General features: G+C 38.5%; 1 protein-coding gene across 1 annotated transcript; it reads left to right on the top strand.

Moving 5' to 3' along the window:
- The first annotated feature begins 1,021 nt into the window (after positions 1-1,021).
- On the top strand, positions 1,022-2,244 carry LOC100979410 (phosphoglycerate mutase 1-like). The gene has a single exon (XM_034949982.2). The coding sequence runs from the start codon at positions 1,741-1,743 to the stop codon at positions 2,158-2,160; it is 420 nt and encodes a 139-aa protein (XP_034805873.1). The 5' UTR covers positions 1,022-1,740; the 3' UTR covers positions 2,161-2,244.
- The last annotated feature ends 21,077 nt before the right edge of the window (positions 2,245-23,321 follow it).

The raw sequence follows: 23,321 nt of genomic DNA on the forward strand, positions 1-23,321 counted from the left end.
CTTATTGATGGACATTTAAGTTGTTTCCAACCTTTTCTGCTACAAATATTGCTGCAGTGAATTTCTTCACCTTTTGTACATGTTTGAGTGTATTTGTGATATAAATTCCTATAAGTACAGTTGTTGGTTCCAAGAATATGTAGCTTTTCTTTTCTTTTCTTTTCTTTTTTTGTTTTTTTTAGACAGAGTCTTGCTCTGTCACCCAGGCTGGAGTGCAGTGGTGTGATCTCGGCTCACTGCAACCTCTGCCTCTCCCGGGTTCAAGCGATTTTCCTGCCTCAGCCTCCCGAGTAGCTGGGATTACAGGCACCCACAACCATGTCCAGCTAATTTTTGGATTTTTAGTAGACACGGGGTTTCACTATGTTGGCCAGGCAGGTCTTGAATTCCTGACCTCAAGTGATCCACCCACCTTGGCCTCCCAAAGCGCTGGGATTACAGGCGTGAGCCGCCATGCCTGACCAATATATAGCTTTAAAATTTGTCTTTGTCTTTTTGAAATGTCCCAGAGATATTTGTGAAAGCATCCTTGCTTTATGACAATAAGATGTTTGTAGGAACATTTTGCTTTCTTTCGTCTACTGCTCAAGGAACCCTGATTCCGTTTGGCAGAAAAAAAAGATCTGGGGGATTAGGGGGGGTTTTAGATTTTTCTACATGACTACTGTTGGTAGGGAGAGGCAATCTGAATGATTTAAGTAACAAAGTGAAAGTTTTTAAGGGTGCGAGTTCATGTTGATGTTTCCAGTTTAACTTCAAGTCCTTTCTTGCTTACTGCTGTTATGAGAAATTTAAATAATTTATTCTTTTTCTTTTCATTTGTGCTACCATCTTTAATGCTCTTTTATTTATCTTCTTCTACTAACTCAAATATATTATGTTGCATATTGTCATACCAAACCATGTATTTAAATTATAATACTGTTCTGGGCTTGAGAAATACCTATTTCTTTTCTGCTCCCTGACAAAATAGGTTTCAAAGCATACGAGTTTAGATAATCCTTTATGACCACACCATCCGAACACAGAACTGGCCGTGGAAAGAAATTTTAACCTCCTGCCCATGGAGTCTCAGGGAATTCTGAGGGCATAGGGCACCCAGCATCAAAATAGAGTCCCCATGCACTTAATGGAAGTTAATGGGAAGGACAGCTAAGCAAACACTGGCTTGTGAGGTTTTTAACTAAAACCTTCCTCCAGCTTTTCTTTCCCACGTGCCAAAACAGTCTTGGCTTTTTTCCTTTGAGCCTCACTACTTCAAATTGTTTTTTTTTTTTTTCATATTTTTCTTCACTGATGCTGCTGCTCATTTATTTGTTATAGGCAGTCTGAGCACTGAACTTCAATTTTTCATAGGACCTTGACTTCTTTGTTGACTTGAATGACTTCAAGGTTGTCCTAGTTTAAAGCCATCTAAGACAGTAAAAAAAAAAAAATCCCAGAAAATACATTATCAAGAATTGTGAGCCCACGGCCACGGCCACTCCAGGTTCCAGAGCAAGAGCACCCAGCAGACCATGAGGAGGTGAATCACGGTGGGCAGCTGCTGCCAGATGCTGGCTTCCCATCAGCGCAGAAGAGAGCAATCTGGACTCTCTGGACACTGTGCATGCTATTGACCCAATGTAGTGGCCTGTAGTGAGGACTTGGTGCCTCAGTGAATGGCACTATGGGGGTCTGACCAGACTCCATAAAGCAGAAACTGCTGCCAAGAATGGTGAGGCCTAGGTAAAGATGTAGATGTGCTCTTATGATGTCTCACCACCTCCGATGGAGCCCCACCACCCCTTCTATAGCAGCATTAGTAAGGATTGCAGGTATACAGACCTCACTGAAGATCAACTACCCTCTTGTGAGAGTCTGAAGGATACTATTGCCAGAGCTCTGGCCTTTTGGAATGAAGATATAGTTCCCCAGATAAAGAAGAGGAATTGGATATTGATTGAAGCCCATGACAACAGCCTTACAGGCATTATCAAGCATCTGGAGGGTCTCTCTGAAGTGGCTATCATGGAACTGAACCTGCTTACTGGTATTCCCATTGCCTATGAATTGGCCGAGAACTTGAACCCCATCAAGTCCATGCAGTTCTTAGGGGATGAAGAGGCTATGTGTAAAGCCATGGAAGCTGTGGCTGCCCAGGGCAAGGCCAAGAATTGAAGACCATCAGGCAGACTACTGTCCTCAGAAGCACCCTCCCTGCCCATCCCTTCTTCTGCCCCTCCTTCCTGTACGTCACATTGACCACATCTGTAGGCATCTGAAGTTGTAGATGCAGATGGGGACTGATGGCTCCCATTTTCATTTCAGCCATTTGTCTCCTGCACCCACTCTCTTCAAACAATCCAGACAGGATAGCACCTCTGGGGCAAGGGGCTCAGTCCAAGCCCAGGGAAATCTCCACTTATCCAAGAGGGCTGAGAGGTAGTGACTCAGGTTTTTACCAGGGTTTTGTGTGCAAAGGACCTGCTTTAGTAAGGGATAGGAAGAAAACATGCTAAGGCATGGCCGATGAGGAGAAGCAAGAGAGCCTGTTTGCCCTTAGGAAGCAATCTTGTGTTCTTCTGTAGTCAGGCCACTTACTGGGGTACTCTAGTCATTCCAGTGGAAGATGAACGTAACCTGCATGGTGATGTAAAATAAAAAAATCCCCAAACCAAACAAAAAAACCCTGTTTCCTTCCTGACCCCAGAGAAGCTGGCTCCACTTGAAGATTGAGATCAATCCTGAATTAAATTTCTGTTGCATTTACTTTTACAAAAAAAGTATAGAAATAATATGAAACAAAAACCCTCCTGGGGTTTCTAGTGGTGGTTGAAATAGTCCCACATGTGGTTATCAGAAAATAAGCCCTTCCTCACACCAATATCAGATAATCTCCTTGACTTGTAAGGGATAGGAGTACATCTTGCTGTGTATTTTGGAATTCCTCCCTGATATGGTTTGAATTTGTGTTACTGCCCAAATCTCATGTGGAATTGTAAATCCCAATGTTGTAGAAGGGGCCTGGTGGGAGGTAATTAAATCATGGGGGCAGATTTCCCCCTTGCTGTTCTCATGATAGTGAGTGAGTTCTCACAAGACCTGGTTGTTTGGAAGTGTATGGCACCTTCCCCTTTTCCCTCTTCCTCCTTCTCCAGCCATGTAAGATGTGCCTACTTCCACCTTCACCTTCTGCCATGATTGTAAGTTTCCAGAGGCCTTCCCAGCCATGCTTCCTGTACAGCCTGCAGAACCATGAGTCAATTAAACCTCTTTTCTTTATAAATTACCCAGTCTCAGGTAGTTCTTTATAGAAATTTGAGAACAGATTAATACACCCCCCACCACCTTGTTTTGAGGCAGTGAAATGCCTCTTGATCATGTTTCAGTGTGTTTTTCATGGCCTGATTTATTTTCTTTCTTTCTTTTTTATTTCAATTGTTTTTGGGATACAGGTGTTTTTTGGTTACATGGATAAGTTCTTTAGTGGTGATTTCTGAGACTTTAGTACACCTGCTACCCGAGCAATGTACACTGTACCCTATATGTAGTCTTCCCCTCTGAGTCCCCAAAGTCCATTATGTCATTCTTATGCCTTTTCATTGCCTGATTTCTGAATCATGTTCTAGTTGCTTGGCCCTGCCACATGGGCCCAGTACTCATTTTGGGCATAAATATACTAAATATTTTTTTCCAGATCAGTATAATAAAGGAGTGATGTACAATTACAAAATTGTGATGAAAATGTGCCAAATAATAATTTTAAAATCTACTTACTAACCTCATGTGGCTCAGTTTCAATAAGGTCCTATAATTTTCACAACACTGGGTGTGCTTCATGAAGACCAATTCAAAAAAGACAAAAGCACAATTGAATTATCCACATTATAGTTACAATTTTACATTCTTAATATGCCCAGGTAACTCTTGACACCATTTCAAATAAGCTTCAGTCATATTTGGCATATACTGAGGCTGGCATTTTTTTCCACATGAAAGCAAATGGAAAATTGATAAAATTACAGTTGTAGAGAACCTCAGCAATTCCAGGTTTGGTGCAAATATCCATATTTTTGCTAAATATTCTAGAACTGTATCCCCAACTTTGCATTGGGGATAGATATAGAAATTATTATTTGTTTACCATAGGGATAAAACCTATAGTTACTTTTGAAGAATTAAAGCCAACCCCAAAAGATTTATGCACCTAACAAGGTTTTTTTTTCATACTTTATTAGTTTTGTCTAAAGAAAAGGTTTTTAGTACGAAAATTTCCAGTTGTCTATGTATAAATGTAAATCTTTAAGAATCATTTAATATAGGATATTTACCAAAGATATGGAAACTGTGTAGCCCTATTCTCAGCACAGAAGCAGTGACTTCTAGTGAAGATTTAAAATGGGCTCAGATGAGAGGAAAAAACTCGGAACCCTAGCCTTGGAAAAGAACTGTTAAAAGCCCCATCTCTGAGCATGTTATCACTTATGGATCTTTCTCTTTTATCTGCTATTGAAGTATTATGAGTTTCAGTCCAGCAAGGTCATATCTTTCTTCAAAAGAAAAATCAATGCCCCAAATATGAAAATTACACAACTTATTGACACACTACTAGCTCCCATCCCAGTATGGCCAAATCTTTCTCTGAAAAAAAAAAAGTATACTAAAATACAAAATTTCACAACCTTATTTCTGGTAACACTTTAGTTTAATTGTCACACGATTATTCAACTTCAATAACTTAGATATTTATGGATCATAGCAGAACTGGTAGTGCTTATAACTTTGTAACTTTCCATGCATAGAACCCTTCTAGGTTAAGCACATATATTTCAAAAAGAAGTTTCAAAAAGCAGTTTCTGAAATAATATTAGGAATGAGAAATAAATAAAGGGCATCCAAATAGGAAGAGAGGAAGTCAAACTACCCTTGTTTGTAGATGATATGATTCTATATCTAGAAAACCCCATGGTCTCAGCCCAAAGGATCCTTAAGCTGATAAACAACTTCAGCAAATTATCGGTATACAAAATCAATATGCAAAAATCACTAGCACTCCTATACAACAACATTCAAGCTGAAAGCCAAATCAGGAATGCAGTCCCATTCACAATTACCACACACACAAAGTAAAATACCTATGAATACAGATAATCAAGGAGGTGAAAGATCTCTATAAGCAGAACTACAAAACACTGCTCAAAGAAATCAGAGATGATACAAACAAATGGAAAAACATTCCATGGTTATGGATAGGAAGAATCAATATCATTACAATGGCCATACTGCCCAAAGCAATTTATAGATTCAACACTATTTCTATTAAACTACCAATGACATTCATTCCAGAAACAGAAGAAACTATTTTAAAATTCATGAGGAACCAAAAAGGAGCCCGAATAAGCAAAGCAATCCTAAGCAAAAGAACAAAGCTGGAGGCATCACGCTATCTGACTTTAGACTATATTACAGAGCTATGGTAACCAAAACAGCATGGTACTAGTACATAAACAGGCACAAAGTCAAATGAAACAGAATAAAGAACCCAGAAATAAGACCACACACCTACAACTATTTGATCTTTGACAAAGCTGACAAAAACAAGCAATGGGGAAAAGACTCCCTATTCAATAAATGATGCTGGGATAACTGGCTAGCCACATGTAGAAGATTGAAACCAGACCCCTTCCTTATACCACATACAAAAATTAACTCAAGATAGATTAAAAACTTAAATGTAAAACCCAAAATTATAAAAACCCTGGAAGGCAACCTAGGCAATACAATTCTGGAATAGGAACAAGCAAAGATTTCATGACAAAGACACCAAAAGCAATTGCAACAAAAGCAAAAATGGACAAATGGGATCTAATTAAACTAAAGAGCTTCTGCACAGCAAAAGAAACTATTAACATAGTGAACAGATAACTTACAGAATGGGAGAAAAATTTTGCAAGCTATGCATCTGAGAAAGGTCTAATATTCGGCATCCATAAGGAACTTAAACAAATGTACAAGGTAAAAACCTCAAACAACCCAATTAAAAAGTGGGCAAAGGATGTGAAAAGACACTTTTAAAAAGAAGATATGCATATGGCCAACAATCATATGAAAAAAAGCTTAACATCACTGATACATTAGAGAAATGCAAATCAAAACCACAATGAGATACTGTCTCATACAAGTCAGAATGGCTATTATCAAAAAGTCAAAAAATAACGTGCTGGTGAGGTTGCAGAGAAAAAAGAATGCTTATACACTGTCTTCAACCATTGTGGAAGACAGTGTGGCCATTCCTCAAAGATATAAAAACAGAAATACCATTCGACCTGCAGTCCCATTGCTGGGTATGGAATCAACCTAAATGGCTATCAATGATAGACTGGATAAAGAAAATGTTGTACATATACACCATGGAATACTATGCAGCCATAAAAAAGAACAAGATTTTGTCCTTTGTGGGAACATGGATAGAGCTGGAGGCCATTATCCTTAGCAAACTAACACAGGAACAGAAAACCAAATACCACATGGTCTCACTTATAAATGGGAGCTAAATGATGAGAACACATGAACACATAATGGGGAACAACACCCACTGGGGCCTATTGGAGGAGGGAGGATGGAAGGAGGGAAAGGATAAGGAAAAATAGCTAATGGGTACTAGGCTTAATACCTGGGTGATGAAATAATCTGTAAAACAAACCTCCATGACACATGTTTACCTATATAACAAACCTGCCCATGTACCCTTGAACTTAATAGTTAAATTAAAAAAGAATGAAAATGTTGTGTTCTCAGTTAAATATTATTAATTGTTTGCCTAAGAGATGCCTTTCCAAGCAAAGGATTAATGTAGATACTTTGAAGCCTATGAACACTATTTTTTTAACCCAATTAATTAGTTTCAATTGCTTTTGTACATGGCACAAACTCAATGTCAGAACCTCTTACATTTACTCTTATACTTCGAAGATCTAGATACTTGCTAGCAAGCAGATAAAAATTAAGAACACACACTTTAAAAACAGAGTTACTCTCAATAAAATAGTGTTTATAATGAGTTCTAGCACTCAAAAATAGTCACAGTTTAAGAACCTAGCTGCTTCTTTAAAGAAGGGTCAGAAGAGCTGGAACATCATTTATTGTTTATCCTCATCACTTCCTCTTACAGTTTTCTATAGTTTTTTTTAATATATGTAGTTCTCCTTGCTTTGTGGGCCCTATATCATCAACAAATGTCAGCGATTTCTTCCACTTTTCCTCGAGAGTTTCCTTGTAAAAGGCCAGTTCATTTCCCCCTTATCCTCAACACTTCATCCTTGGAACAAAATTCCTAAGGGTCTCTTAAAAATATATTTTTTAAAATTTCCATAGGTTTTGGGGGAACAGGTGATATTTGGTTACGTGAGTAAGTTACTTAATGGTGATTTGTGAGATTTTGGTGCATCCATCACCAAGCAGTATACGCTGAACACAATTTGTAGTCTTTTATCCCTCATCCCTCTCTCACCCTTTCCCTTGAGTCCCCAAAGTCCATTGTATCATTCTTATGCCTTTGCATCCTCATAGTTTAGCCCCCACTTATGAGTGAGAACATACGATATTTGGTTTTCCATTCCTGAGCTACTTCACTTTCTTTATCTATCATTGATGGGCATTTGGGTTGGTTCCATGTCTTTGCTATTGTAAATAGTGCTGCAATAAACATATGTGTGCATGTATCTTTATAATAGAATGATTTATATTCTTTTGGGTATATACCCAGTGATGGGATTGCTGGGTCAAATGGTATTTCTGGTTCTAGATCTTTGAGGAATCACCACACTGTCTTCCACAATGGTTGAACTAATTTACATTCCCACCAACAGTGTAAAAGCATTCCTATTTATCCACAGCCTTGCCAGCATCTGTTGTTTCTTGACTTTTTAATAATCTCTATTCTGACTGGAATGAAATGGTATCTCATTGTGGTTTTGATTTGCATTTCTCTAATGATCAGTGATATTGAGCTGTTTTTCATGTTTGTTGGCCTGCATGTATGTCTTCTTTTGAAAATTGTCTGTTCATGTCCTTTGCCCACTTTTTAATGGGATTGTTTGTTTTTTTCTTATACATTTGTTTAAGTTCCTTGTAAATTCCGGATAGTAAACATTTGTCAGATGGGTAGATTGCAAAAATTTTCTCCATTCCCTAGGTTGCCTGTTTGCTCTGATGATAGTTTCTTTTGCTGTGCAGAAGCTCTTTAGTTTAATTAGATCCCATTTGTAAATCTTAGTTTTTGTTGTAATTGCTTTTGGCGGTTCATCATAAAATCTTTGCCTAAGTTTTCTAGGGTTTTGGGTTTTACATTTAAGCTTTTAATCCATCTTGAGTTAATTTTTGTATAAGGTGTAAGGAAGAGGTCCAGTTTCAGTTTTCTGCATATGGCTAGCCAGTTACTCCAGGACCATTTATTAAATAGGGAATTCTTCCCCCATTGCTTGTTTTTGTCAGGTTTGTAGAAGATCAGATTGTTATAGATGTGTGGTGTTATTTCTGAGGTCTCTATTCTGTTCCATTGGTCTGTATGTCTGTTTTGGTACCAGTACCATGCTGTTTTGGTTGCTGTAGCCTTGTAGTATAATTTGAAGTCAGGTAGTGTGATGCCTCCAGCTTTGTTAATTTTGCTTAGGATTGTCTTGGCTATACAGGCTGTATTCAAGATACCCATCTAACTTGCAAAGACACACATAGGCTCAAGATAAAGGGATGGAGAAAAATTTACCAAGCAAATGGAAAGCAGAAAAATCAGGGTTGCAATCCTAGTCTCTGACAAAACAGACTTTAAACCAACAAAGATTTAAAAAAAAGACAAAGAAAGGTATTTCATAATGGTAAAGGGATCAATGCAACAAGAAGAGCTAACTATCCTAAATATATATGCACCCAATACAGGAGCACCCAGATTCATAAAGTTCTTAGAGACCTACAAAGAGACCTAGACTCCCACACAATAATAGTGGGAGATTTTAACACGACACTGCCAATATTAGACAGATCAATGAGACAGAATAAGTTAACAAGGATATTCAGGACTTGAACTTAGCTCTGGCTCGAGTGGACCTAATAGATATCTACAGAACTCTCCACCTCAAAACAACAGAATATATATTATTCTCAGCACCACATCGCACTTACTGTAAAATCGACCACATAATTGGAAGTAAAACACTCCTCAGCAAATGCAAAAGAATGGAGATCATAACAAACAATCTCTTAGACCACAGTGCAATTAAATGAGAACTCAAGATTAGGACACTCACTGAAAACCACACAACTACATGAAAATTGAACAACCTGTTCCTGAATGACTCCTGGGTAAATAATGAAATTAAGGCAGAAATCAAGAAGTTATTTGAAACCAATGAGAACAAAGACACAACATACCAGAATCTCTGGGATGCAGCTAAAGCAGTGTTAAGAGAGAAATTCATAGCACCAAATGCCCACATTGGAAAGCTAGAAAGACCTGAAATCGATATCCTGGCATCACACTTAAAATAACTAGAGAAGCAAGAGGAAACAAATCCAAAAGCTAGCAGGAGACAAGAAATAACTAAGATCAGAGAGGAACTGAAGGAGATAGAACACGAAAGACCCTTAAAAAAATCAATGAATCCAGGAGCTGTTTTTTTGAAAAAATTGATAAAATAGACCACTAGCTAGACTAACAAAGGAGAAAAGAGGGAAGAATCAAATAGATGCAACAAAAAATGATAAAAGGGATACCACCACTGACCCCACAGAAATACAAACTACCATCAGAGAATACTATAAACACCTCTATGCAAATAAACTAGAAAATCTAGAAGAAGTGGACAAATTCCTGGACACATACACCCTCCCAAGAGTAAACCATGAAGTCGAATCCCTGAACAGACCAATAACAAGTTCTGAAATTGAGGCAGTAATAAATAGCCTACCAACCAAAAAAAGCCCAGGACCAGATGGATTCAGAGCTGAATTGTACCAGAGGTACAAGGAGGAGCTGGTACCATTCCTTCTGAAATCTTTCCAAACAATTGAAAAGGAGGGACTTCTCCCTAACTCATTTTAAGAGGCCAGTATCATCCTGACACAAAAACCTGGCAGAGACACAACAAAAATGAAATCTTCAGGCCAATATCCCTGATTAACCTCAATGCAAAAATCCTCAATAAAATACTGGCAAACTGAATCCAGCAGCACATCAAAAAGCTTATCTACCACGATCAAGTCAGCTTCATCCTGGGATGCAATGCTGGTTCAGCATATGCAAATAAGTAAACATAATTCACCACATAAACAGAACCAATGACATAAACCACATGGTTATCTCAATAGATGAAGAAAAGGCCTTTTGTAAAATTCAACATCCCTTCATGTTAAAAATTCTCAATAAACTAAGTATTGATGGAACATATCTCAAAACAATAAGAGCTATTTGTGATAAACCCACAGCCAATACTGAATAATCAATAGCTGGAAGCATTTCCTTTGAAAACTGGCACAAGACAAGGATACCCTCTCTCACCACTCCTACTCAGCATAGTATTGGAAGTTCTGGCCAGGGCAATCAGGTAAGAGAAATAAATAAATTGTATTCAAATAGGAAGACAGGAAGTCAAATCCTTAAACTGACAAGCAACTTCAGCAAAGTCTCAGGATACAAAATCAATGTGCAGAAATCACAAGCATTTCTATACACCAATAATAGACAAGCAGAGAGCCAAATCATGAGTGAACTTCCATTCACAATTGCTATGAAGAGAATAAAATACTTAGGAATACAGCTAACTAGGGACACGAAGGATCTCTTCAAGGAAAACTACAAACCACTGCTCAAGGAAATAAAAGAGGACACAAACAAATGGAACAACATTCCATTCTCATGGATAGGAAGAATCAATATCATGAAAATGGCCATACTGCCCAAAGTAATTTATATATTCAATGCTATTTCCATCAAACTACCATTGACATTCTTCACAAAATTAGAAAAATCTACTTTAAAATTCAACGGAATCATTCACTCCTTTCATTCCTCTTCATGAGTGCTGCAGACTGCAGCTGCTTCCAATTGGCATTTTGGCCCCTCTGAAAAACATTTTTTCAATATTAACCTAGTATTTTGCAGCTTCACTAAACTCACATCTTAGTTTTAGTTGCTCTTTTATAAAGTGCATCGAATTTTCTGTGTAGATGATTGCAACATTTGCTAATAAATACATTTTAAATTCTTTCTTTTTAATCTGGATACCTTTTATTTCTTTTTCTTGCCTGACTGCACTTGCTACCACCTTCAGTACGATGTTGGAAAGAAGTAGTGAAAGTAAACATCCCTGTATTGGTCCTGATGTTGGCTGCAGATTTTTCGAAGATGTCCTTTATCACGTTGAGAAAATTCCTTTCTATTCTTATTTTTCTGTGAGTTTTTAAAAAACAGAAATGAGTGTTTGATGTTATCAAATGCTTTTACAGTATTTATTAGTATAATCATGTGATTATGTGATTTTTCTCAGTTTGTTAATATGGGGAATGTCAGTGTTTGATTTTTTTTCTGTTTATCTCCAACTTTCTTTTTATTATACTTTAAGTTTTAGGGTACATGTGCACAACATGCAGGTTTGTTACATATGTATACATGTGCCATGTTGGTGTGCTGCACCCATTAACTCGTCATTTAACATTAGGTGTATCTCCTAACGCTATCCCTCCCCACTCCCCCCACCCCATGACAGGCCCCAGTGTGTGATGTTCCCTTTCCTGCGTCCATGTGTTCTCATTGTTCAATTCCCACCTATGAGTGAGAACATGTGGTGTTTGGTTTTCTGTCCTTGCAATAGTTTGCTGAGAATGATGGTTTCCAGCTTCATCCATGTCCCTACAAATGACATGAACTCATCATTTTTTTGGCTGCCTAGTATTCCATGGTGTATATGTGCCACATTTTCTTAATCCAGTCTATCATTGTTGGACATTTGGGTTGGTTCCAAGTCTTTGCTATTGTGAATAGTGCCACAATAAACATACGTGTGCATGTGTCTTTATAGCAGCATGATTTATAATCCTTTGGGTATATACCCAGTAATGGGATGGCTGGGTCAAATGGTATTTCTAGTTCTAGAACGCTGAGGTAATCACCACACTGACTTCCACAATGGTTGAACTAGTTTCCAGTCCCACCAACAGTGTAAAAGTGTTCCTATTTCTCCACATCCTCTCCAGCACCTGTTGTTTCCTGACTTTTTAATGATCGCCATTCTAACTGGTGTGAGATGGTATCTCATTGTGGTTTTGATTTGCATTTCTCTGATGGCCAGTGATGATAAGCATTTTTTCATGTGTCTTTTGTCTGCATAAATATCTTCTTTTGAGAAGTGTCTGTTCATATCCTTCACCCACTTTTTGATGGGGTTGTTTGTTTTTTTCTTGTAAATTTGTTTGAGTTCATTGTAGATTCTGGATATTAGCCCTTTGTCAGATGAGTAGATTGCAAAAATTTTCTCCCATTCTGTAGGTTACCTGTTCACTCTGATGGTAGTTTCTTTTGCTGTGCAGAAGCTCTTTAGTTTAATTAGATCCCATTTGTCAGATTACATGATTGTATATCTAGAAAACCCCATCGTCTCAGCCCAAAATCTCCTTAAGCTGATAGGCAACTTCAGCAAAGTCTCAGGATACAAAATCAATGTACAAAAATCACAAGCATTCTTATACACCAATAACAGACAAACAGAGAGCCAAATCATGAGTGAACTCCCAGTCACAATTGCTTCAAAGAGAATAAAATACCTAGGAATCCAACTTACAAGGGAAGTGAAGGACCTCTTCAAGGAGAACTACAAACCACTGCTCAATGAAATAAAAGAGGATACAGACAAATGGAAGAACATTCCATGCTCATGGATAGGAAGAATCAATATCATGAAAATGGCCATACTGCCCAAGGTAATTTATAGATTTTTTTTTCATAGCGCCTCCCTGCATATGCAAGTTTTTCTACTCTTATGACATTTACTATTACCTCCAAGCCATTAAATTCCATCTTTACATCTTGTACTGGAAAAGCATTAAATAAAGAGTTTAAATGTGTGGAGACAGAGAACATTTTGTATCAGTGGAATGATTTTAGTTTCAAGCCCTTATAGGGAATCCATTCTGTTTATACAAACTTTTTTCCTAAACTACTCCTCACAAACCATTGATAAAAGGCAGATTGCTGATGCTTCCTTTACCTCTTTTCAAAAATAATTCATGTGCAGAGGTTTTTGATGAGCTTCCAATTTTTAGCATACTTATTTTAATTAACTGAAGTCCATTGTTTACATTAGAGTTCACTATTTGTATTGTACATTCTATGGGTTTGAGCAAACATATAATGTCGTATAGCCACCATTAAGTATCATACAGAATAATTTTACTGTTCCAAAAATTCCCTGTGCTTCACCCATTCATCTCGCTCCCCTGGACTCTTGGCAACCACTGATCTTTTAGTTCCTATAGTTTTGCTTTTTACAGAATGTCATATGGTTGCAATCATATAGTAGGTAGTCTTTTCAGATTGGTTTCCTTCACTTAGCAATATCTATTGAAGGTTCCTCCATATCTTTTCATGACTTCAAAGATTACCTCCTTTTAGTGCTAAATAATATTCCATTGTCTGGATTTACCACAGCTTATTTATCCCTTCATCTACTGAGGGGCATCTTAATTGCTTCCAAGTACTGACAATTATAAATAAAGCTGCTATAAATATTTGTGTGCAGGTTTTTGTGTGGACATGAATTTTCAACCCATTTGGGTAAATCCAAGGAGCACAATTTCTGAATCATACGGTAAAAGTTTGTTTAATTTTGGAAGAAACTGCTGAACTGTCTTCCAATGTGGCTGTACCATTTTGCAGTCCCACAAGCAGTGAATCAGAGTTCCTGTTGTTCCACATCCTTGCCAGCATTTGATAGTGTTGGTGTTTTGGATTTTGGTCATTCTAATAGGGGTATAATGGTATCTCATTGTTGTTTTAATTTGTAATTCCCTAATGACCTATGATATTGAGCATCTTTGCATATGCTTATTTGCCATATCTTTGTTGGTGAGATGTATATTCAGGTATTTTGCCCATTGTTAAAGTAGGGTTACTCATTTACTTATAGTTGAGCTTTAACTGTTCTTTGCGTATTTTGGATAACAGTCTCTTTTACAAGTATTTTCTCCCAGTTTGTGACTTGTCATTTCATTCTCTTGACAATGTCTTCCACAGAGCAGAAGTTTTTAATTTTTATGAAGTCAAGCTTATCGGTTATTTCTTTTATGTATTATACCTTTGGTTTTGTACCTGAAAGGTCATCCCCATACCCAATGTCACCTAGATTTTCTCCTGTGTTATCTTCTAGGAGTTTTATAGTTTTGCATTTGCATTTTGCTTTTAGGTTTATGATTTATTTTGAGTTTTTTTGTGAAAGATGTAAGGTTTGCATCTATATTTGTGGGTTTTTTGTGCATATGGGTGTCCAGTTGTTCCAGCACTACTTGTTTAAAAGGCCCTATTTGCTCCACTCTATTGCCTTTGCTTCATTGTCAAAGATCAGTTGACTATATGTGGGTCTATTTCCGGGCTTTCCATTATATTCCACTAATCTATTTGTCTATTTTTTCATCATTACCACACAGTCTTGATTACTATAGCTTTAGAGTAAGTCTTGAAGTCTAGTAGCGCCAGTACTCCAACTTTGTTCTCCTTCAATACTATGCTAGCTATTTTGGGTCTTTCACCTCATCTTATAATTTTTAGAATAAGTTTAGTAATAACCATAAAATAAAATGCTGAGATTTTAATTAGGACTGCCTTGTACCTATGGAACTAGTTGAGAAGAACTGACATCTTCACAATATTGAGTCTTCCTACCCAAGAGCATGGAATATCTCTTCATTTATTCAGTTTTTCTTTGATTTCTTTCATCAGGGTTTAGACGTTTTTCCTTTCCTTTCCTTTTCTTTTCTCCTTCCTTTCTTTCTTCCTTCCTTCCTTCCTTCCTTCCTTCCTTCCTTCCTTCCTTCCTTTCTTTCCTTCTTTCTTTCTTTTTGAGATGGAGTCTTACTCTGTCACCTAGGCTGGTGTGCAGTGGCGTGATCCGAGCTCACTGCAACCTCTGCCTCCTGGGTTCAAGTATTCTTGTGCCTTAGCGATCCAAGTAGCTGGGACTACAGGTGTGTGTCACCATGCCTGACTAATTTTTGTATTTTTAGTAGAGACAGGGTTTCACCATGTTGGCCAGGCTGGTCTTGAACTCCTGACCTCAAGTGATCCACCCACCTCTCCCTCCCAAAATGCTGGAATTACAGGCATGACCCACCACACCTGGCTATGGGTTTTGCAGTTTTTCTTATACAGATCTTTTACAGATTTTGTTAGATTTATACCTGTGTTTCATTCTTTTGTGTACTAATGTAAATGATGTTGTGTTTTAAATTTCCAGTTCTACTTGTTCATTGTTGGTATATAGGAAAATGATTGAATTTTATATATTAAGTTTATATCCTGCAATCTTGTTGTAATCACTTATTAGTTCCAGGAGATTGCTTTTTTTTGTATCACAGAAAATATTTATTTATATTTATTGAAACAGCACTTTGAGTTAAACAGATTTTTATCACATCAGTCTTGTGCATATGTAAATAAAATGTATGAAATAAATTGGTTAAGTCATAATTATAACTTCATATCCTGAGTCCAACTCTTCTTACTCACTTTTCAAACCACAGTCATTGATGTCTAAATTTTTTCACACAATGTCTGCCCCGGTGTTGTCAAGAGTACTGGTTATGCAGCACTTTTTGACAGAGTGCTCCAACAGTGTCTTCTGTTTAATGGCAGCGGGGAGCTTTGGACAAAACGATGTTTGATGCCTTAATAATAGTACTGCTCAACACTACTGTCACACCAGCCTCTTGTTGCTATGAATTTTGTTTCGTCAATTCACAGGGTTTTGACAATTTATAGTTCCAGGAGATTGTTTAATGAATCTTTTGGATTTTTGACATAAACAATCACATCATCAGTGAAGATAGACAGCTTTATTTCTTCCTTCCCAATATGTATACCTTTTATTTTCTTTCCTTATCTTATTGCATTAACAATATTGATTTCCAGCATAATATTGAAAAGGAGTGGTGAAAGGGGACATCCTTGCCTTTTTACTGATCCTAGTGGGAAAGTTTCTACTTTCTTGCCCTTAAGCATAATGTTAGCTGTAGTCTTTTTGTAGATGTTCTTTATCAAGTTAAGGAAGTTTCCCTCTATTCCTAGTTTGCTGAGAGTTTTTTGAAAAAACTCATGAATGGGGCTGAGCGTGGTGGCTCATGCCTGTAATGCCAGCACTTTGGGAGGCTGAGGTGGGCGGATCCCCTGAGATCAGGAGTTTGAGACCAGCCAGGCCAACATGGTGAAACCCTGTCTCTACTAAAAATACAAAAATTAGCCGGGCATGGTGGTGCACACCTGTAATCTCAGCTACTTGGGAGGCTGAGGTAGGAGAATCACTTGCACCCGGGATGTGGAGGTTGCAGTGAGACGAGATCATGCCAACTGCACTCCAGCCTGGGTGGCAGAGCAAGATTGTCTCAAAAAAAAAAAAAAAAGTACCTCATGAATGGATGTTGGTTTTGTCAAATGCTTTTTCTGCATCTATTGATATGATCATTTGATTTTCTTCTTTAGCTTGTTGATGTGATGGCTTACAAAAACTGATTTTCCAATGTCAAACCAGCCTTGTATATGTGGGATAAATCCCACTTGGTCATGATGTATAATTCTTTTTATACATTGTTGGATTCAATTTGTTAATATTTTGTTGAGGCTTTCTGCATCTATGTTCATAAGATAAAACTGATAAAAGATATTGGTCTGTAGGGTTTTTTTCTTGTATGTCATTGTCTGGTTTTTGGTGTTAGGGTAATGCTGACCTCATAATGAGTTAGAAAGTAGTCCCTCTGCATCTATCTTCAGGAATAGATTGTAAGGAAATGCTGTAATTTTTTCATAATTATTTGGTAAAATGCACCAGTGAACCCATTAATGTACTTTCTGTTTTAAAAAGTTATTACTTTTTTATTCAATTTCTTTAATAGATATAGGTCTATGCCAATTGCCTGTTTCTTCTTGTGTGAGCTTTGGTAGATGCATCTTTCAGGAAATTCGTCCATTTTATCTAGGCTACAAAATTTGTGGATGTAGAGTTGCTCATAATATTTCTTTTTTTAAAATTTTTTTTATTTATTTTTATTTTTTTTATTGATCATTCTTGGGTGTTTCTCACAGAGGGGGATTTGGCAGGGTCATAGGACAATAGTGGAGGGAGGGTCAGCAGATAAACAAGTGAACAAAGGTCTCTGGTTTTCCTATGCAGAGGACCCTGCGGCCTTCCGCAGTGTTTGTGTCCCTGGGTACCTGAGATTAGGGAGTGGTGATGACTCTTAACGAGCATGCTGCCTTCAAGCATCTGTTTAACAAAGCACATCTTGCACCACCCTTAATCCATTTAACCCTGAGTGGACACAGCACATGTTTCAGAGAGCACAGGGTTGGGGGTAAGGTCACCGATCAACACGATCACAAGGCAGAAGAATTTTTCCTAGTACAGAACAAAATGAAAAGTCTCCCGTGTCCACCTCCCTCTACACAGACATGGCAACCATCCGATCTCTCAATCCCTTCCCCGCCTTTCCCCCCCTTCTATTCCACAAAACCGCCATTGTCATCATGGCCCGTTCCCAATGAGCTGCCGGGTACACCTCCCAGACGGGGCGGTGGCCGGGCAGAGGGGCTCCTCACTTCCCAGTAGGGGTGGCCGGGCAGAGGCGCCCCTCACCTCCCGGACCGGGCGGCTGGCCGGGCGGGGGGCTGACCCCCCCACCTCCCTCCCGGATGGGGCGGCTGGCCGGGCGGGGGCTGACCCCCACCTCCCTCCCAGATGGGGTGGCTGCTGGGCAGAGACGCTCCTCACTTCCCAGACAGGGTGGCTGCTGGGCGGAGGGGCTCCTCACTTCTCATATGGGGCGGTTGCCAGGCGGAGGGTCTCCTCACTTCTCAGACGGGGCGGCTGGGCAGAGACGCTCCTCACCTCCCAGACGGGGTCGCGGCCGGGTAGAGGCGCTCCTCACATCCCAGACAGGGTGGTGGGGCAGAGGCGCTCCCCACATCTCAGACGATGGGCGGCTGGGCAGAGACGCTCCTCACTTCCTAGATGGGATGGCGGCCGGGCAGAGACGCTCCTCACTTTCCAGACTGGGTAGCCAGGCAGAGGGGCTCCTCACGTCCCAGACGATGGGCGGCCAGGCAGAGACGCTCCTCACTTCCCAGACGGAGTGGCGGCTGGGCAGAGGCTGCAATCTCGGCACTTTGGGAGGCCAAGGCAGGCGGCTGGGAGGTGGAGGTTGTAGCGAGCCGAGGTCACGCCACTGCACTCCAGCCTGGGCACCACTGAGCACTAAGTGAACCACACTCCGTCTGCAATCCCAGCACCTTGGGAGGCCGAGGCTGGCGGATCACTCGCAGTTAGGAGCTGGAGACCAGCCCGGCCAACACAGCGAAACCCCGTCTCCACCAAAAAAATACGAAAACCTGTCAGGCGTGGTGGTGCGTGCCTGCAATTGCAGGCACTCGGCAGGCTGAGGCAGGAGAATCAGGCAGGCTGAGGCAGGAGAATCAGGCAGGGAGGCTGCAGTGAGCCGAGATGGCAGCAGTACAGTCCAGCTTTGGCTCGGCATCAGTGGGAGACTGTGGAAAGACAGGGTGAGGGAGACCGTGGGGAGAGGGAGAAGGAGGAGAGGGAGGAGAGGGAGAGAGAGAGGGAGAGGGAGGAGAGGGAGGAGAGGGAGGAGAGGGAGGAGAGGGAGGAGAGGGAGGAGAGGGAGGAGAGGGAGAGGGAGAGCATAATATTTCTTTATTATCCTTTTAATGTCCATGGTGTCTGTAGTGATGTTCCCTGTTTCATGTCTGATATTAATAATTTGTGTCTTCTTTCTTTTTTTCTTAACCTAGCTAGAGGCTTATTTTATTTATCTTTTCAAAACACCAGCTTTTGGTTTTGTTGATTTTCTCTATTGATTTTCTGTTTTCAATTCCATTGATTTTGCTCTAATTTTTAATTGTTTATTATCTTCTCTTACTTTGGATTTAATTTACTCTTCCTTTTCTAGTTTCCTAAGGTTGAAACTGAGATTATTGATCTTAGATCTTCTTTTCTAAAACATGCATTTAATGCTAATAAGTTTCCCTGTAGGTACTGCTTTTGCTGCACCCCACAGATTTTTATATGTGGTACTTTCATTTTCATTTAGTTCAAGATATTTTTATATCTATCTTGGAAATTTTTCTTTGACCTATGTATTATTTAGAACTATGTCATTTAATCTCTTAAGTATTTGGGGGTTTTCCAGCTATCTTTCCTTATTTATTTCCAGATTAATTTCATTGTGGTCTGCGAGCAAATATTATATGATTTCTATTCTTTTAAATGTCATGATGTATTTTATGGCTCAGAATGTGGTCTATCTTGCAGAATGTTCCTTGTGAACTTGGGAAGAATGTGTCCACTGTTGCTGGATGAAGCTTGATAGATGTCAATTATACTCAGCTTTATTAATGGTGCTGTTGAGTTTAACTCTGTCCTTACTGACTTTTTATCTGCAGAATTTGTCCATTTCTGATAGATGAGTGTTGAAGTCTCCAACTATAACAGTAGATTCATTTATTTCTCTTGCAGTTCTATCAGTTTTTCCTCATATATTTTGATGCTCTGTTATTAAGTGCATACATATTAAGGATTGTGTTATGTCTCTTTGAAGAAATGACCTCTTTATCATATGTAATATTCCCCCTTATCCCTGATAGCTTTTCTTGCTCTGAAGTCTTTTCTGTCTGAAATTAGTATAGCTATTCCAGTTTTCTTTTGATTAGTGTTAGCATAGTATATCTTTCTCCATCCCTTTAAAAAATCTATTAAGTCAGTTTCTCTAACACAGGAACAGAAAGCCAAATACCACATGTTCTCACTTATAAGTGGGAGCTAAATTATGAGAACACATGCATTCTAAGAGAGGAACAACAGACACTGGGGCCTATCAGAGGGTGAAGGGTGGGAGGAGGGAGAGGATCAGAAGTAACAACTACTGAGTGCTAGGCTTAGTACCTGGGTGATGAAATAATCAGTACAACCAACCCCCATGACATGAGTTTACCTATATAAAAAATCTGGACTTGTACCTCTGAACCTCGAATAAAAATTAAAAAAATAAAGTGGGTTTCTTGTATACAGCATATAGTTGGGCCTTATTTTCTGATCCATGCTTAATATCTCTTTTATTGATATATTTAGACAGTTGATATTTATTGATATAGTTGTATTAATATCTACTACTTTTTAAAACTATTTTCTATTTGTTGCTTTTGCTCTTTGTTCCTATTTTTGTCTTCTACTCTTTTTCTGCCTTTTGCACTACTAATTCAGAATTTGATGATTCTATTTTCTTAACTTTCTTAGTATGTCAGTTATACCATTAGGTTTTCTGCTTTTTCAAGTGGTTGCCTTAGACATTGCAATATGCATTTAAAACTAATCCAGGTCCATTTTCAAATAACATTATACCACTTCACAGGTAGTGCAAATACCTTATAATCAAATATAATAAAAATACTATTCCTCCTTCTCATTCTTTGTATCAGTACTGTCATTCATTTCACTTATACATATGTATGCCCACACACACATACACCCATCCCTACACACAAGCATACATAATTGAATAAAGATGCTCCTTGACTTATGATGGGGTCACGTTTTAAGAGTATTGAATGTATATCACTTTCACATTATCATAAAGTTGAACATCATAAATGAGACCATCTAAGTTGGGGACCATCTGTACATTGTTACAATTATTATTTGAACAAACTGTTTCATTAGTTAAATCAATTAAGAATAAAAAAGTTTTTATTTTACCTTTACTTATTCCCTCTCCAGTTCTCCTTTTTAAAATGCTGATCTGAGTTTCTGACCTAGATCATTTTTTTTTTTGTCTCTGAAGAATTATCTCTTAAGATTTCTTGCAAGGCAGGTCTACTGGCAACAAATTTCGTTCATACCTTTTTGTCTGAGAAGTTCTTTACATTTGAAGGATAATTTCACAGGGTAGAGAATTCTAGGTTGTTGTTTTTTCTTCTCAACACTTTAAACATTTCACTGTACTCTCTTCTTGCTTGCATGGCTTCTGAGAGGTCAGATATATCTCTTAACTTTTCTACAAGTAATATATTTTTCTTTCTGACATTGACGTTTTCTTTATTTTTTATTTTCTCCAGTTTGAATATGATATACCTGAGTATAGTTTTTGACATTTATCCTGCTTGGTGTTCTCTGAGCTTCCTGGACCTGTGGTTTGGTGTCTCACTTTAATTTTGGGGAAATTTTCCATCATTATGGTTTCAAATATTTATTGAGTCCCTTTCTCTCTTCTCCTTCTGGTGTACTTACTAATGTGTATGTTACACTTTTTGTAGTCTCACAGTTCGTGGATATTCTGTTCTTTTTAAAGTCTTTTTTTTCTTCACTTTTTCATTTTGGAAGTTTCCATTGATACATCCTAAAGCTCAGAATTCTTTTCCTCAGCCATGTCCAGTCTACTAATGAGCCCATCAAAGACATTTTTTATTTCTGCTATAGTTTTTTTATTTTTAGCTTTTAAAAATTCTTTCTTAGAATTTCCTTCTCTGTACTTGCATTGCCCATCTATTCCTGCATGTTTTGTACTTTACCCATTAGAGCCCTTAGCATAGGTAATAGGGTTCTCCAGAGAAGCAACCAATAGGAGATATATACACACACACACACACACGTGCACGTGCTTTATTATAAGAAAGTGGCTCATGTGATTATGGAGGCTAGTCCAGTTGAGTTCCTGGAGGTAAAACTCACAAAAGCGTAGAATCTTCTCTATGCTTGGGCCCCTCTCAGGTTTTTTACTTTCAAACTTGTCTATGTTGAACTTTAGCAATTAGTCAGTTAAAATTCAGGTTTTTCTACCCCTGTACTGGTTCCCGTGGTGGTTTCAGCTCATGGTTTTCTGCTTTGGTAAGTTGTGATTCTTTGTCCTTGCCTGTCTGTCTCTCCAATTTTTGGGAAAATGATTTGTTGTCTAACTTAACTTCTCTGGAAGATCTAAGATGAGTTGGTGATTTTTCCATTTGTTCACCTGTTTACTTTTTGTTAGGATGGAGCGACAACTTCCATGCTAACTGGCTCTTTTATTATTGTTATTATTCTTTCATCACTCCTGCATTTCCAAACATCTTATTGCTTTGAGACATGTTCTTGTTGACCAAATCATATTCATCCAATCCCCCCAAATCAATATATTTTGCTTCTGCCAGTGAAACATAATGTATGAAACATTCTCAAAATGCTTGATTGCATAGAATCTCTTACAAGTACTTGTCCCATATATACTTCTGAATCTGACAAGTTCTCCTTATTTTAATATATTTCCATCCTTAGCAATGCTACCCATGAAATCTGATTTTTACTAAACTTATCTAAGTGGCTTCATTATCTCCAAATCAGTGGTAAGAAGAGGAACCTGTGTGGCCTTCAGGTACTGATAACTCTGTGTCCCAGAAAGGGATACTCCAACTTTACCACCATGACGAATGAGCAGAGTGAATTGAAACCTAGGAGAATCTGGGGATAGAGCTAGAAGGAGCCTGCTACTGGTGGGAAATTAGGTCCCTTTGAGATCATGTGTTTTATCTTAAAAATTTCTTTAAGTTTTGTATTATCCTTCATGCTATATCAGTGTTATTGTCATGCAAACATAATATTTTTAATGCCTCTTAATGCATAATCCTGTGATCTGTCCCAAGCATGTTACCATAAGGTACAAACGCTTTATATCAGTAAGAATATAACTGTGACCACAGTTGACAAAGACTCAAAATAATAGAAACTTAAACAAGACAGAAATAGAATTCTCTGTCATGTAGAAGTTCCAAGCTGATATGGAAGGTTGGCTCTATGAAGTCTATCTGGGGCTCAGGTTTCTTCTGTCTTGTTACTCCGCAATCCCTAGGCAATTGACTACATGCAAATGGTCCATAAGATAAGGGATCAGTGCAGAGGCTATTGTATTGATACAAATGATGTTAGCTTGGATTAGCCCAGTGAAGGTAAAGATGGAGAAACCTGAATAGACTCAAGAGATGTTTAAGAGAAAAATAGACATAACTTAATGGTGATTGGTTATGAGGGGTGATGAGGTGAGAGACA

This window comes from Pan paniscus, chromosome X (genome assembly GCF_029289425.2).
Source record: "Pan paniscus chromosome X, NHGRI_mPanPan1-v2.0_pri, whole genome shotgun sequence".
Taxonomy (NCBI): domain Eukaryota; kingdom Metazoa; phylum Chordata; class Mammalia; order Primates; family Hominidae; genus Pan; species Pan paniscus.

What these genes read in the sequence shown, in the direction of transcription:
- LOC100979410 (XM_034949982.2), top strand. Translation starts at nt 1,741, where the DNA reads ATGTGCTCTTATGATGTCTCACCACCTCCGATGGAGCCCCACCACCCC.